Source organism: Leptosomus discolor, chromosome 19, assembly GCF_034619465.1.
Source record: "Leptosomus discolor isolate bLepDis1 chromosome 19, bLepDis1.hap2, whole genome shotgun sequence".
In the NCBI taxonomy this organism is placed as follows: Eukaryota; Metazoa; Chordata; class Aves; order Leptosomiformes; family Leptosomidae; genus Leptosomus; species Leptosomus discolor.
In genome coordinates this window covers 1,781,113-1,796,098 of record NC_141409.1, presented here as the reverse complement: position 1 = coordinate 1,796,098, position 14,986 = coordinate 1,781,113, and the positions used below count along the sequence as shown (strand labels likewise).

The 14,986-nt window shown below is 50.5% G+C and overlaps 1 protein-coding gene across 1 annotated transcript; it reads right to left on the bottom strand.

Moving 5' to 3' along the window:
* Positions 1–5,727: 5,727 nt before the first annotated feature.
* Positions 5,728–14,603, bottom strand: LOC104353412 (ficolin-2). Its single transcript, XM_086475525.1, has 9 exons — positions 14,525–14,603; positions 13,590–13,703; positions 12,961–13,014; positions 11,119–11,154; positions 9,734–9,769; positions 8,117–8,244; positions 7,557–7,686; positions 6,870–7,004; positions 5,728–5,975 (listed from the first exon to the last, which is right to left on the bottom strand). Exons 1-9 carry the CDS (start codon positions 14,601–14,603, stop codon positions 5,728–5,730), a joined length of 960 nt encoding a protein of 319 aa, XP_086331651.1.
* Between the last annotated feature and the right edge of the window lie 383 nt (positions 14,604–14,986).

Below are 14,986 nucleotides of genomic sequence, written 5' to 3'. Positions count from 1 at the left end.
CGAGTCCCTGCGCCCAGATCATCTGATTGCTGGGCTGTTGGTCTGAAAGACATGTTCTGCTGGGACCAAAATGTTTGTGGGTGTAAATATGTGTAATGTCTGTATGGTGGTGGAGCTGTGGATCTGTTCTTGTAGACTGTAAGCTCTTGCAGCAAGGATCATTCATCTGTCCACCAAAAAGTGTTTGTACAGTGTTTAGCCCAATGGGCCTTCAACCTACAGCTTGAAGGCTGTTCTCCCATGTAATGGTAGACCTGCCTGGAGGCCTCATCTCAAGCTCTTGGAGTCGGATTTGGTGTCGTATATAGCCCAACGTCTCTGTGCCATGGTGCCTGCACAAAGAGTGTCAGTGGTGTGCTGGGACAGAGATGTAGTGGAGGACCGTGGTGCATTTTCACCAGGGATCATGAGGAATTGGGAGCTGGCATGAAATGCACTGAATGGCACCAGGGTCACCAACTCAGCCACATCTCTAGGGGGCATCTGCAGTTCCTCATTCCCCGGAGCTGGTGTTGTGCTTTTGTGGGATAGTGACTTATTTGCACAAGAAACCTCCTGCTTAACAGTTAACTGCCCAGCAAATAGGTTCATCCCAGCTGGATACTGCCAGCAGGGAGGAAGCAAAGCCTCGAGAAGTAGAAGACTGAAAATAAGAGAACCTTTTCAACTTGGAGGAGGGAGAGTGGCCACTTTTTGACTTGCACCAGTTTGGGGACTTTAAACCAGTGGAGTGAAATGGACTGCAACAGCAGTGCAAATAACACTGAAGTATGTGTGTGTCTTCAGTGAGAGACAGCGACCACCAGCATCACAGCAATGTGTTGGACTAAATTCACAGGGTGTATATTTGGCTACCAGGAGATGGACCTGAGGAGCTAACTGCAATCTCCCAAGGCTTCCCAGGCTCCCCATGGCTCTTCTTCCATAGAGGAACAGGCTTGAGAATGAGGAATCCAACCGTATGTCCTAACACCCAAAGCATTAAGGATACAAAGCCTTTTCAAAAGGTCACTATGGCTGACGGGTGCTGTCCAACTTGGCTCAGTCCCTGGCTGGGTGAGTTGCATTCACAAAGTCTTTCCTCAGCCTTTCCCACGCTGCCTGGTGTGCCAAGCTAGACTCTGTTCTTCCTCTGCCTGCCCTGCACAGACTAAAGGAAGATCCCTCAACTTATCAGTCCCTCAAGTGGCTTGTTATGGGGCAAAGGTGTCTTGTTCCAGGGGCACTTTCCTACAGGGCTTGGTGCTGGTGGTGCCCTAGCCCAGACTGGGCTGATCCTTCCTCCAGCTGTGCATCTGACTCTGGTCCTGCAGAGCAAGAACCGTGACGCTGGGACACGGTGGAAAAGGCATGTGGAGTTGTGTATACTTGGTGATGCTGTGGTATGAAGGAGGACCTTTTGGTTTTATTTATCTGCTTGGGGGTAAGAAGCCTGCTCGAGGATTAAACAGACCGGGGGGGTGGGGTGGGGTGGGCAGGGCGGGATATGTTCTTCACAGAGCACAGAGGATAGCATTAGTCAGCACGCCTTGAGCTGCAATGGATCAGAACCCTGTTTCTTCTGGGCTTGCTATGTGCTCCATCTATTCTCACAGTGAGGCCACATGCTGGATCTCAGGTGACCAAAGGATATCAGTTCCTTGCTAGAAGGACCCTTAGTGCCTGCTGCAGGGGCAGGTGGGACCGAGACTGTCTACAGGCACCATGTGGACTAGAAAAGCCAATGTTGGGAGTCGGCAGAGGACAGAGGTGGTCTGGGAATTTGTCTGGTGCATCTCATGGATTAAGTTTCTCCTCACTGGTGAGAGCTGGAGGGAGAGGCGAGCATGTGAAACCTGCTTGGGAGTGCAGGGCCTGGCTTCCCTGCACCAGTCTGACACAAAGTCCAGGTCAGTGGTTGAATTTCATGTCTTGGAGTCCTGGAATTGAATTGAAGCAACCACAATGGTGGGTGGAGGGTCTGGTTGGTGCAGCAGACTCGCCTGTGCTGGACCTGACCAGGAGCTGCCTCCTCTGCCTCTTTTCCCTCTGTCGGCTGCTTGCTCCACAGATGCTGATGGCATGGACCTGGCCATGCTGCACCCCGTGGGCCATGCATTTGCACATCCTCCATTGTGTTTTTGTTTGTTTTTATAAATACCATTTGGGAATAAAGTCTAGTGGTTCTTTCCCACATCATCCCTAGCTACCGTGTTTCATCATCCTGGGTCTGCTGAGTGGTGCTGCCAAAATGCCGTGTTTCCAAGTGCAGGCACCAAACACAACCAAATGGACAGCTTCATGCTCTATCAGCATAGCTGGTATAGTAAACCTTTAGTTAAAAGTAATTTACAGAAGAGTATTGCCTGCGAGAGAGGGGTATTCTGAGTCCATTGCCTCCCTGTGCCCTCGGTTTGCGGCAGGTTTGGCTGGTGTTTTAAATCACCCCTTCACTTTGGTTGAGTGGTCAGAAGGTAACAGCAGCAGTACAGGCATAGTGCAAAGGGTGTCAGATTCATCTTTTCCACCCCAGCAGCCCATAAGCCAAAAGAACCAAACCGCAGTGAAATGATTTCCCTTCCCCATCTGCATCTTGGTTTATGCTTATACATGGCATTAGTTACTCTTCAGATGCAACCCTCTCACAAGGACACCTCAGAAAATCAGAGAAAGGTGTTCACTATGCTAGGACCACTGCTGCATCCAAACACAAATCCTAGAACAGTGCTGCAGCTCGGTTCTCTGAGCTCCTCACATAGTCATTGGCATTAGGTAGGAAGATGACCTTTCCTTCCGAAGTCCAGTTTCTTGAAGTCAGTCATCTTTCAGATTTACAGCTGTGAAATCTCTGGGCACTTGCAGATGGCCAAAGTGCTGTGTTCCTTCCTGCAAAGAGCCTCTGTGCAGCCCTCGGAGGCTGGCAGTAATCCCATGGGTGGTTTAGACTGCTGGGTCTTCCCGTGTCTCAGACAATGCAAGCAGGTATTGCTGGAGGCACCTTGATCTGGGCAGGAGGCTGGCCTGGGTGGGACCTGAGAGGACTAGTTTGGCCCCGCTTTTGCTTTCAGATAGCTATGCATCAACAAGCCATCAGAGATGCTTCCAGCCTCTCATCATGTGTTTGGCTCCCATATACGGCAAAAAACCAGGTCCTCTCCCCACACCCCATAGCCTGGCCCATCCTCCTGCTCTGCTGACACACACCCCCCACCCCCACCCCCTTTTCATTATTTGCAGAAAGGAAAATGTCTGGAGAAGCTCCAGAGATGTTGTCATTTCTAGGCTTCAGGGTTGGCCCTTTTCAGATCAGCTAATGAGCAGAAGAGGGTTTTCAAACACAAAATGCAAACCTGATCCATGAGCTTTCAAGGACACAAAGAAAAAGCCCTGAGACGAGCAGTGGCCGGGATCAGTCACAGATTGACTGGGGCTATTCTGGGGACCCTTGGCAAGAGGACGGAAAGCAAGAGGGACTGGATGGTATCCTGACAGTTTGTGGAACATACTCCTTTAGCGCATCTCAGGTCTGTTCCTTGCCTTCCCCCCGCCACTGGTCAAGTGTGAGAGCTTATGGAGGAGTGGGAGCCCTTCTGTTGAGGGGAGATGGGAGCTCTGGGGTAGTAGTATGTACATGTATCTAGGGAACTGGATCCTAACCTTAGTGGTTGGATTCTTCCTGGCTGGAGTAGTTGCAAGCCCTCTCTGACAGCTGCAGGTATCGTGCCTGGGATGGACCATCAAGCCCAAGGACCTGCTCCTCCACATGTCTGTATCAGCACAGGGAGCACTTTTCCTGCCTTGAGGTGGCTGGGGCTTGTGCTGGACGGGATGCAGCGCCAGTCCATGGCTTACTGTGCCAGCTTAGGGGACGCAGGAGAATTCAACTCTGCAGCCAGGTCCAAACCACCTCACCTAGCACTAGTGGTGGCTTGTCATACCCGAATATTTCCTCTATGGTTTCAGGTGGTGGTCTGGAAATACCGACCAGATGGACTTGGGTAAACTGTTTGTGGTGTTCTCTTAATCCTTCTAATGTCGGTGTCCTTCACAGATGAAATTTAAATGTTGAAGGTTTCTATGTAGTAAGAGGAGAAGATAGAGGGGAGCAGAGAAAGGGGATTCAGCACTTTTGTCTAGGTTAAAGCTGAGGATGTCTGCACCAGCTCATACATCTCTGCAGAGGAGTCTGTGGTTCTGCAGCACTCTCTGTGGCAGCACCTTGGGCCTCTCTGAGAAGCTACTTGTGGACAACAGCATCAGTGGCTGATGAGGTGAGACACAGCTGGACACTGTGGGACCTTGCTCCTCCTCCTGCTGAGGGTACATCAATCTGACTGGGAGTAGGAGAAAAACAAAACACAGCTCCTGGAGATGGAGAAATGACTATGGGACTTTCAGTGTGTGCTTCTCTACTCAGACACACACTTTCTTGCATACCTGAAACGGAGAAGTGAGCAGGGACAGGACCTAGTGAATAGCGAGATGCAAAACTTCAGGTTTATTTTTTAGCACATCGTTTACCTGCTGTGGTAGCCTCTTCACTTTTCTCGCTCACAAGGTTTGGCTTCAGTGTTGTAGGGCTGGAGCTGCCCTTGCTACACTACACACAATAAGCAGTGTGACAAACCTGTGACCGTTAGGAATATAACACAAATAAATACTCTGCTTCCACTGACTCCAGTCTGTTGCTGCAGTGAGGAGTTAGAACTCAGCTCTCCTCCCCTGTGTCAGCTGTGGGGACAAGTCCAGGAGCAGGAGTCCAGGAAGAAGAGACCCTTTAACCAGTTCTGCTAGTAGTCAAATATAACACCACATAAACTTGATGAACTGCCTCCATCTGCCAGTGGATTGCCCATCTTCAAATGCTACTGGAAACAAAGTGAAATGGAAGATACTGGCACCTGCTGGCGATTTACATGGTGTCCACTTGTGCAAGGCTTGACTTGGGACTGTTGTAGTGTCTTGGTACCACACGTGTTGCTAGACAGACTGTTTTGTATCCAGCTCTTGGTTCACAGCAACTAAAGAATGAGTTCCAGAAACATGACCTGGAGGAGCGGCTGACACTGGCTCTGGGCCTGGCTGCGGCTGTGTTGTGGCGGGAAGTTCTGGGCAGCATTATTGTGGTTCCAGAAGCTGAGGTCCCCCCTGATGTCTTGGAGCAGTGTTGTGTGAGGCACAGGGGAGGCAAGGAGCGAGGTGACAGTGCTGACAGCCCTGTGCTGGAAGCTCAATCCTTTCCATGCTGGTCTACATTGTGGCTCCATCATAGCCTGCAGGGAGTGGGGGTGTGTGTGCATGTGTGTCAGGAATTCAGTGCCTTTCAGATGGCTCTTGTGTCCAACAGAAAAAGAGGCTGCAAGAACACTGGAGGCTTCATATACATGGATTAGACTGAAAATTACCAGTAATTACCATTTAGGGTAATATCTGAGAGCTTTGCTGTGATGCAGTAGCCTCACCATCACTTGGTCTTTAAATCAAGGTAACACACTTTTCAAAAAAAAGATGCTCAGGCTCAGTCAGCATCTGTGGGGCTGCTAGAGATAGCCCAGGGTGAGAGTCTGGTGCTTACAGAAGCTTAAACCTGCACCAATCTCTTCTGGTCTCTAAAAGTCTGCTCTAGGCTGAAGGCATAACCTGTAATGTCCTTCCTGGTCCAATTTGGCCTGTAACAACATTGTTTTGTGTCTTCTCTTGGCTGTTGAGTGGCAACTGTTGGTGCTCGGCAGACACCCTCTTGCCATGTTAAACTGGCCTGAATTTCATTTCCGTTCGCTTATGGGAGTAATGGTATTCTTTGCCCGTCTTCCAGTTTATGCCATCAGCATAGCTCCCGTGAACGCCCAGCCAGTACATCCCATTCAGGTTGGAGTAATGGCAGTCATTGTACCACCACGCTCCCTTGTATTCTGTGGCACAGTTAAAGGAGCTCATGTCGTTGTCCTGGTCTGTTGTTGAAAATGGCATGTCCTTGTGGTATGATAAGGAGTCTCCTGCACAGAATACATGCTCACAGTTACTGCAACAGAGAGCACAAAAGGGAACCTAATGTGTCTGTGCACCACCGTAGGGCATTGGTGGGACTTGCTGGGTGCAAGGCAGATTCTATAAATCCTGCTGTTCTCTTTGTTGCCCAGATTTCCTCCTTGGTCCTGGAGAAAAGGAGTATCCTGAGCTCTGCCAGGACTGCTAAAACACACAAGGAACTTATCTATGCCTGTGAATCAAATGGGCCAGGTTCTCCTCACAGCTACGCAGATGTCACTTCTCCTGCACCATTCAGATTCTCTGTGGACATACTGAGGTCTGGACTATCAGACAAAGTTGCAGTGTACAAAGCCACATAAACCCAGAGCACTGCTATCTCAGGTGTTGGGTTCACTCATTTCTGCATGAGGGTTATTGAATTTTGCAGAGGATTTGTTTGCTTTTTAAAGAAAAACAAAACACCAAGCATTAAGAGGATGCAGTGCTGATGCTGCAAGTATTGAACATCACCCCAGCCCTGGAAATGACAAACCTCGTGGGCAAATACTTCCTTCCAATGTAACCAAAAGCAGAACTTGGCTGGTCTGCTGTGGAGCTGTTAGGAAGGTTATGAGGGATGAGGCGCTGCTCAGGACTAGGCTCCACATTTGCTGCTAAACCATGTGGCTGGGACTGTAGGTGGTACTCTGGGTCACACTTCTGTGGGTGATGGGTGTCCCTGCCCTTCCCTACCCTCAGAGGTCACTCAGCATCTGAGGTACCATGGCCAGTTTTAAAAAATTGACCCAAAATGTAGATGGTACGAGGAGTTTGCATGATACAGCTCTGCACTATAATTGTTGAACACTTCTGAAATGCTCTAGAAAACATCCTTTCCCAGTGAGCTGCTGCTAACTTACCAGCGTTTCCACCAAGGAAGTCTCCTAGAACCAGTTTGTATTTCTGAGATTCTCCTAAAACTCTGAATGAAGCATACTTGGCAAAATAGTAGTTGTTTTCAAAGTCTCTCAGGTCAACACGGAGTTCACAGGGTCCTAGAAAAGAAGGTGGACAGTGGTGGCGCAGGGCTGATGGTGAGTATGCACCTGGATTTCAGGGTGGAGGGTTTAAGGAGCCCTGAGCTAACTTGAGAGGAGCTTCCATTACTTGAGAGATTATGATTTATTTTAAATTCATGCAGAAACTCCTGTGCCTTTGGTGGCTTTCTTGTGAAGCCCCTTTTCTTATCCCGTGTTGGATGGTCATGGGCACTGAGAGCTACACGGCCTGGAGTCCTGCACAGAGCTGTGACTTCAAGAGTGCGTGTGAACAAGATGACTGCCATTGCAACCAGTCTTAGTAAGAAGTTGTGTTGGCCTGTCTCCAGGATAGGTCAGGCAGCCAGCTTGTTCTCTTCCCTAGGTTCTAGCTTTCCTTTTTTAGAGTGCAGCTTCCTGCATGCAATGGGCTGCAAGAGCCTGCATACTGTTTAGGATTAACCGTTAGGGCCTCAGATGGATGTGAGAAGTCCAGAGTCCTTTAATGACCAAGTGTGGTACAGGGGTTGGACTCTCAGTGACCCAGCCCGGGACGGAGGCAGACCTTACCCATCGAGGTGAGGAAGTGGATGTTGTCATTCCCCAGCCAGAACTCTGTCAGCTGGTTGCCAAAGCCTCGTTTGTATGAATCCCAGTCTCGTAAGAAGTTCACTGACCCATCCCAGCGCCTCTGGAAAACCTGCAGGAAAGGAGAGCCTCAGCCCCACCAGGCCACCCCACCTGAAAGCATCCGCAGTGCCCAGGTGGCACAACCCCCCACAGCAAGCGCTCCCCCTGCATCAGGACACTCCTGTGGGTATCTGGGGACTGAACCCCAGGGGCATCCCCCACTCGCAGATCTCCTCCATCTGCCCTGGGAAATGAGGAGGAAATGATGTGCTGAATTAAGCAGGGAGTGGGTCTGTGGTCCTCACCCTGCTCCCAGAGACATCTACTGGGGCAATCCCCTGCATCCACAGGGATTCACCCAGGCTTTGTGACGTGAACCTCAGCTGTCCCCTCAGTGTGTGCTTTCCTCCCTTTTGGTTTCTGTTTTGGTGCCATCCTTTTCAGCCTTTGTAAAAATCACTGTAGGGACATAGAAACCTCCCTCTCCTCATCCTACTCACAATCCATCCTCCACCATCTGTGTCCATGTCGCAGAAGACACTGGTGGCATTGCAGCCTTGGGGGTAGATGGTGTACCAGCCGCTCAGGATCTTCCCTTTACTCAACAGCTCTTGGCAGTTCCTGGCTTCTGTGAAAACCAAGGAAAGAGATCAAGTGGAAAGAGTTATAACACGCTCACTGCATCCAGAGAGTACACCAGCCTCATTCCCTAAACCAGAGGCTTTGAGCCCTTCAACCTCCCAGCTGGCCCTGTGCACTGCAGGACTCTGGCACACACCCACTGGGAGCCAAACCCCACTGCAGTTTCTGAGTCTATGTCACAGGGGAGATGGGCACCTTCTAAGAGGTGCTCTAAGGTGCTCAGTCTCCTCTCATCTACAATGACACTTTTGGGAGTCTGGATGATGGTGCTGCTCTGAGTGGGATGACAAGCTCATTATTCAGGAATTTGTCCAGGCTCAGGAATGTATGGGGGGCACAGAGAGCCTGTGGGTAGTTGGCAGCAAAGGAGTGGTGACACGGAAAAACACCTACCTGCAATACAGAAACAGTGTTCAGATCATCCTCTGTGGATTGGACAGATGGCACTTTTGTATATCTACATATATATTACCTATAATTTTTCCTTGCCTGAGGAAACCCATGCCTGATGACAGCAGCTCAGATTCATAGATGCCAAAAGATTGACTGGAACGGCCCTTATCAGACATCCCAGCTTACAGCAGTGGCTGTGGCTTTCTTAGGGGAAAGCCCTGGGAGATGACCGGAGACAGTGATGCTGGTGGCGCGGGTGTCTGAGTGTGCTGTATTCGTTGAATGGACGCATAGCTGTGCCAGGCTGTCTTGTGGGCATGGCAGTCCTTCCTAACGGAGAGATGGTCCTGGACGTGGCCTGTTCCTTATTAGTCAAATGTTTTTACTTGCCCAGGAATCACAAAGGGCAGAGGAGTGCTTGGGGCAGCAAGGGGCCAGTTCAGTGGCATCTCAGTCTCTCAGCTGTTACAGCAGCTCTGAACTGCCCAAGCCTCTGCACGTGACTGGGGCCTTACGGCATCCAAGTAGCCAGGGCAGGTTGTAGCTTTGCTTTGGCTTTAGCTCATGGAGACAGATGGGTCAACTGAAGCTTGTTTGTTTTCTTTCTTGCTTGCTTTTTTTTTTTTTTTTTTTTAAAATGACTAAGTTAATCTGAGAACTATCATACACATGAACTCTGCATCTACTGAACCTGCCACTGCCAGCATGGTGGTACAACTGCCTTTGAAGTAGCAGCATGTCTATAGAGGTGTTTCTAATGGTTTCATCTTGGAAAACAGGACACTGAGGCTCTCAAAACCTCAGACAGACCTCCTCCAGGACACAGAGAGGGCAGGTGACTTGAGTAGTGCTCAGAGGACATGACTTTCCTGGTCTGTGCTTGATTACAGAGTAGACACACAGAAGCTGCATGTGACTTGGAGAAGCAACTGTGTTAACAGTGACATTTCCTTACTCTGTCCTTCAGTATCACTCTGAACTTGTTTTTATTGCTGCCCTGTCCCAACTTCTGAGGTAGGGAGTTCACCACCATCTGCTGTGCAAAGCCAATGGTGGCATGAAGGACCTAGGATGAAACTCACCCCATGTTTCTGGAAATCCAGGCTCTCCTTTTGTTCCTGTTGGACAAACAACACCATCAATTGCTCTTCACCTTCCACACCCTGCCCTCCCCTCCTCCAGCACTTGTCATCATTTGCTTTTCAAGACAAATCCCGCTGCACTGGTGGAGTGCTGGGGAAGCAGCCTGGTAGATGTTAGGGGAAGTGTTTACCTCATTTGCACACACAACAGAGGTACAGAGAAATGAGGCAGGAGGAGTAACTCAGTGTATGTTCTGCCCTGGCTGCTCTCTGGCCCACCAGAGGATACCCACCAGCCCACCAAATGCCCAACTGCACAGACCCAGGAGAGTACAGAGGGACAATGGCAGGTGGGAACACAAGTCACAGACTCCTGTAATTACAGTGGTGACACTCTCAGTCCCTGGGAGCAGCTCTCCAGGTTGCCTAGCAGGCACACAGGGTGGATGCCAGGGTGGCGGGACACATTATAGATGCACAAGGAGCAGCAGCTTTGCTGTTGGGCCTGGCACAACGTATTTTCCCGACAACTGATTTGAGGCTGGCAGGTCCAAATGGCAAGACCGACACAAGATGTGTCTCTGTTGGACCTGGCCACAACGCCTGCTACTGCCAGCCCACAGAGCTGGGTACCAACATTTTGTGCCAGTGAATTCCATTGGGCTGGGACGGGAGCAGGTGGTGTGGGAAGGAGAAGAGATGCACCCGCAGGAGGCAGGGACAAAAGCCCCTGAGGGGGGAATGGTTGCTGCTGGTAGAGGGTCAGTCAGTGGTTTGGAAGCAACTGTGACAGCTGAAGCAAATGTGCTGAACTAGCCACTGGATCAGCAGTGCTTGGCCAAGCTCCAGTGAGGGAAGCCGCAGTGCAGGCTGTGCTCAGCGACAGGTGCCAGTGGCCCCTGCATGCAGGATGATGGCATCAGGAAAAAACCCTTGTTTTCCCTCTGCCCTATTGCTGGTGCCAGTAGAGAGACATGTTCCTCTGGCACTAGCAGTGATTGAGATTCCTCTGAGCCTCTGCCTTTTGCCATAGCACAGGAAGGGCAGAGGTCTGCCCAAATCTGGCTGGTCCCTCAGGCTGGAGCATGTGAAGCCCTGCAGTTTCTGTAGCAGGAGGTGCTGGGCAGCAGCAGCATCAGGTGCCTGAGCTGAGGGCAGCCCCTGTTGCTGAACAGCTGGGTTGGGAGCGGGGCTGCTAACACCCCCCAGACTGGGGCTGAGGCTATAATGGGGCACAACTGTCACCAAACAGCCCCATCCAGTACCTGGTAGGACACTTCTATTTCTCTATAGTTGCTCCCACCCTGTGTGTTGTTCCAGAATAGTACAACATGGAAGTTTAACTAAATCAGTCCACATGATAAATGCAGCGCAGCATGTTTTACCTTTCAGTCCTGGGAAGCCAGGCTCTCCAGTTGCTCCTGCAACAGACAAGAGGAAAATTCTCATCACAGATGATTCAGTGCGAGTGAATTACTGTGGCTCCCCAAGTGGCTGCTCCAGGCCCTCCACATGTCTACAGGAGAGACTGCCAAGTGATGCAAAGCCACAGTGCTCTGTCGAGTGTCCCAGCTGGTGCTGGCATCCTGGCCTGGCTGCTCTCTTGATCAGCAGCATCTTCCAGGAAGAGCAGGACACAGGGGAGAAAGAACTGTTGCTCTGTCTGCTGGAGTGTGTGGGCGAGTCACAGCTCTGTCTCAGTGACTTTTTGTGAGGGATTTCTATTTTCAGTCAGGCACCTGTGAGATTTTGGGTAACAGCTATATTTTCAGTGGGTTCATCCATTTCCTGCTGGGGTTGTAGCTGATGTCTTGGGGTGCTTTTGGCCAGGAAACACCTACATGCAAAGGGGCTGTTTTCCCAGCTAGTCAGTGCACTGGTGCTCAGTTCCTGGGTGCCACCTTATGCTGGGAACTGGTTTCTTTAGAAGAGACATTTTTCCAGTGTCTGCAGCACACAGATCCTGCTGAAGACCTTAAGCACAGCCTGGATGGAGTAAAAGCTGATTTCTCAGCAGACTTCTTCCTCTCTTCAGGGGCTTATCTCTTTGCAAAGAAACCTCCATTCCCTCCTTGCTTCACCCTGTGCCAGATGTTTCCTGGTGGTTTGATCCCATTCTTCTGGTCAGGTGGGCTACAACCACATGCCTAGACCAGGCCTGGAGGCTGCTGGAAGCACTCAGTGCCATGGCTCTGCACCAGGCCTCTGAACATTTGGGCAGCTTTGTTGTGGTGGAGGCCTGTTGGGGTAGGAGTGGGGAATGGGGAGAGGTGTGATTCTAGAAGGCTGTGGCAGGTGCACCCGCCTCCGCCCCAACCTGAAAACAACCAGGGCTTGCTGAAGACCCAGTAATGACCAAGCCTTTCAGGAGTCCAGACAAAGACCCAGAGATGGGGGCTTTTGGGACGTTTGGAACTTAGTTACCTTGTCTTCTCCTGATGGTGCCAACTTAATTAAAATGACCACAGGCCAGACTTGACTTGGGTGTAAATGGGGCTCCGCTGGAGAGCCGACTGGAGTTGGTCCTTCTCAGCGCAGCGAGGCTGCAGTTGGGGACTCTCCCCTTGGGTTGGGATGCTGCCTGAGGAAACTCCCCGGGGTTGAGTGCCCTCACCCCCCATCTTGGGTGAGTGATTTCTGCTGGATATAGCCTTGAGTGAGCCCTTGCCCTTTTGGGGGAGTGATTATAGCCTCTGAGTACCATAGCCTCAAGTGAGAGATTTTCCCCCTTTCATGGGTGAACAAGTGCACATTTTGGATTGTTTTCCTAGAAGGCCTCTTTGAATAATTCAGAAATTCTTGAGACAGCTGTGTAGTAATGTATTCGAACCTTGCTTTTGTCTACCAGAGTTGGAATAAATCTCCATTTTTAGAGTAGTTTCTCTGTCTGTTTTGTGAGTGCCTCTGCCTGGCACCTGTGCTTGCGCTACGCTCAGGTCTGTAGGGGTGTTCTGAGTCACTGTTCTGTTTGTTGTGTGGGTGCCTCTATGACAGGGGCTGGTAAGGATCAGTGGGGAACTTCAAGAAGAAGAGTAGTATCTTCCTCTGTGATGTGGTCCCACTCAAGGACACTGTTTCTAGTATTCATCCCATGCAAATCCTGCTTTGCTTATGCTACTTCGGGGCTGTTTCTTGGACTACAGTTCATCTCTATAGACCCAGTCTCCCAATGCACATCCTGACCTTGGGTAGATTTATGGATTAGAGATAAATATGTTATGCTTTACCTTTTGCACCAGGTGGTCCTGCTTTCCCGGGGCGTCCCTGGGCTCCCGTTGCACCTGCAAGGAAAGACCCGGTTTGTATGTGCACATAGCAAACTGACCAGAGGGGAGATGATACAGACACCCAGGCAACGGGGCCTTGGCTTTTGCAGAAACAGGTGGGTCTGCTCGCTCTGCTAATATGACTCACTTTCTCTGTGAGTTGTCTATGAAAACCCTGAAGGATCCCCATCTCCCTTGCTTCCTGGGGTCGGGGGTGCCAGTACGGTTCCCAAAGTGCTCCCCAGTAGACATGCAGGAGCATCGGAGCCTCCCTCCCACCCAGACCATTCAATAAAGACCCAGAAAATAGACGGATGTTTTTACTGTAGAAGAAACCAATGAGTTATGGCATTTACATCCCAGGACCACTTCAGACTTGTGACAGGACTCAGGGAAAAAAAAGGCGATTCCATGGGTGTGTGTTTTCCAATCTCTAGGTGGGATGTTTTCCACTCCTATTTGACTCTCAAGCTGCTCACAGAAGCTAGTGCCAGGCCAGGCACGGCTCCAACCTCAGCTTGCTTCCCCTACTCAAAGCAACAATGCCATCTTATATCACAGTATTCATTGCTGGCTTTCGGAGGCCTCACCTTCTGCTCCTGGGAGACCTGGTTCACCTTTTGGGCCAGAGGCACCTGGGATCCCTGGGCATCCTTGGAGAACGGCGAGCCGGTCAGCATCACCCAGTCCCACTATTCTCACCTCTGAGGAAATGAAGACAATCTTCATGGCAATTATTAGGGCTCTGAAATGTCTTGGAGAGGAAACTAAACCCTCTGGAGTTGAGGAACAGTGCAAGTAAAAGCAATGAGGGTGGGAGTTTGGAGGTGTTGTGTGGATTAACAGATGGCATTGAGGATCTCACTTATTAGAGGAGTTAGACACTGAATCTCTCTGGCTTCAGGGGAGTTCAGTGGGAGAGCTGGCTGTTATATATGACATTATACACATGAGAAACATACTGTAGCTTAATAAACCAAAAACTGAGAGGTGCCCTGAGGGGATATTGACAACAGAGTAAGCGACATTGACAGATCCGTGGAGTAATGGTTCTACTAAATTTCCTGACAGCAGTTCAGTTTGAAATCAAGCCTGTAGACTTCCTGAGGAATATAGACAGAAAGATGTGTTGTGCAGCATCCCCAAGCTGCTGGGGTGCCTGGCACCCAGCAAGCACTTGCCCAATCCTTTGTATTGCTCTGCTTCCTTTAGTAACTGGGCCAAGGCACCATGAATTAAAAAACCCTTAACCAGGATGGAAAACCTCAACTGGGACAGCCTGTTCCTGGAGATCCCACTGGTGAGTCGAGGAGGCTACATCTTTGGTTGGAGCCAGAAGTTTTGTAAAGTGGCCACTGAGACTTCAGCCTCCCCCTTATCCTCCTCCCACTTGCAGCTGAATTTAAAAAAAGCATAGAAGGAGAAAAATCATATCCCTCTCCCTTGCCCAAGCACCTTGTGTTATGGGCGGAAAGTGAAACAGGCTGACTCAACAGGATGGCAGAAGGATTTGTGCCCTACTCACCTGGGCAGGTGTCCTGGGCGTCACAAATGGTCGCTGATAGGCTGAGCAGTGCCAGGAGAGTTGGGGCTGCCCTCCCCATGGCCAGCACTGCTCTCTGCTCTCTGCGCAGCTCCCCTCATCCACGTCCCAGGCACTGTGGTTAGCATTGACCCATCTACGCCTTTTATGTCTAACAAAACCCCCCAGTGTAAGCTCCACCTCTGCGCTTGCCCACTGCCTGCTCTCGGGTCTGGGAGTCTGGCTGCGTCTCATGCTGTTTCCCAGATAAGCCACTTTCCAGGAGTCTGATGAGAAGTTCTCTCCTCTGCCTCTGTCCTCCGCAAATTTTGGATGCCTTTCCCCTCCCATGTTGTATTTCTAGAGGAAATGACCCAGCAAAAACATGGGTTTAGCTAAGTGCAGGCAGCTCCCCTCATCCTGCCTGCTAGTGGCCCTTTACAAAGAACAGAGCTTACTGTGTAG

Excerpts from the sequence above, each read along its gene's own strand:
- LOC104353412 (XM_086475525.1), bottom strand. The coding sequence starts at position 14,603 with ATGGGGAGGGCAGCCCCAACTCTCCTGGCACTGCTCAGCCTATCAGCG. Across the intron at positions 11,155-12,960 it reads AGGACCACCTGGTGCAAAAG|GAGCAACTGGAGAGCCTGGC; the intron begins GTAAAGCATAAC and ends TGTCTGTTGCAG. Across the intron at positions 7,687-8,116 it reads CAGATGGTGGAGGATGGATT|GTTTTCCAGAGGCGCTGGGA; the intron begins GTGAGTAGGATG and ends CCTTTCCTGCAG.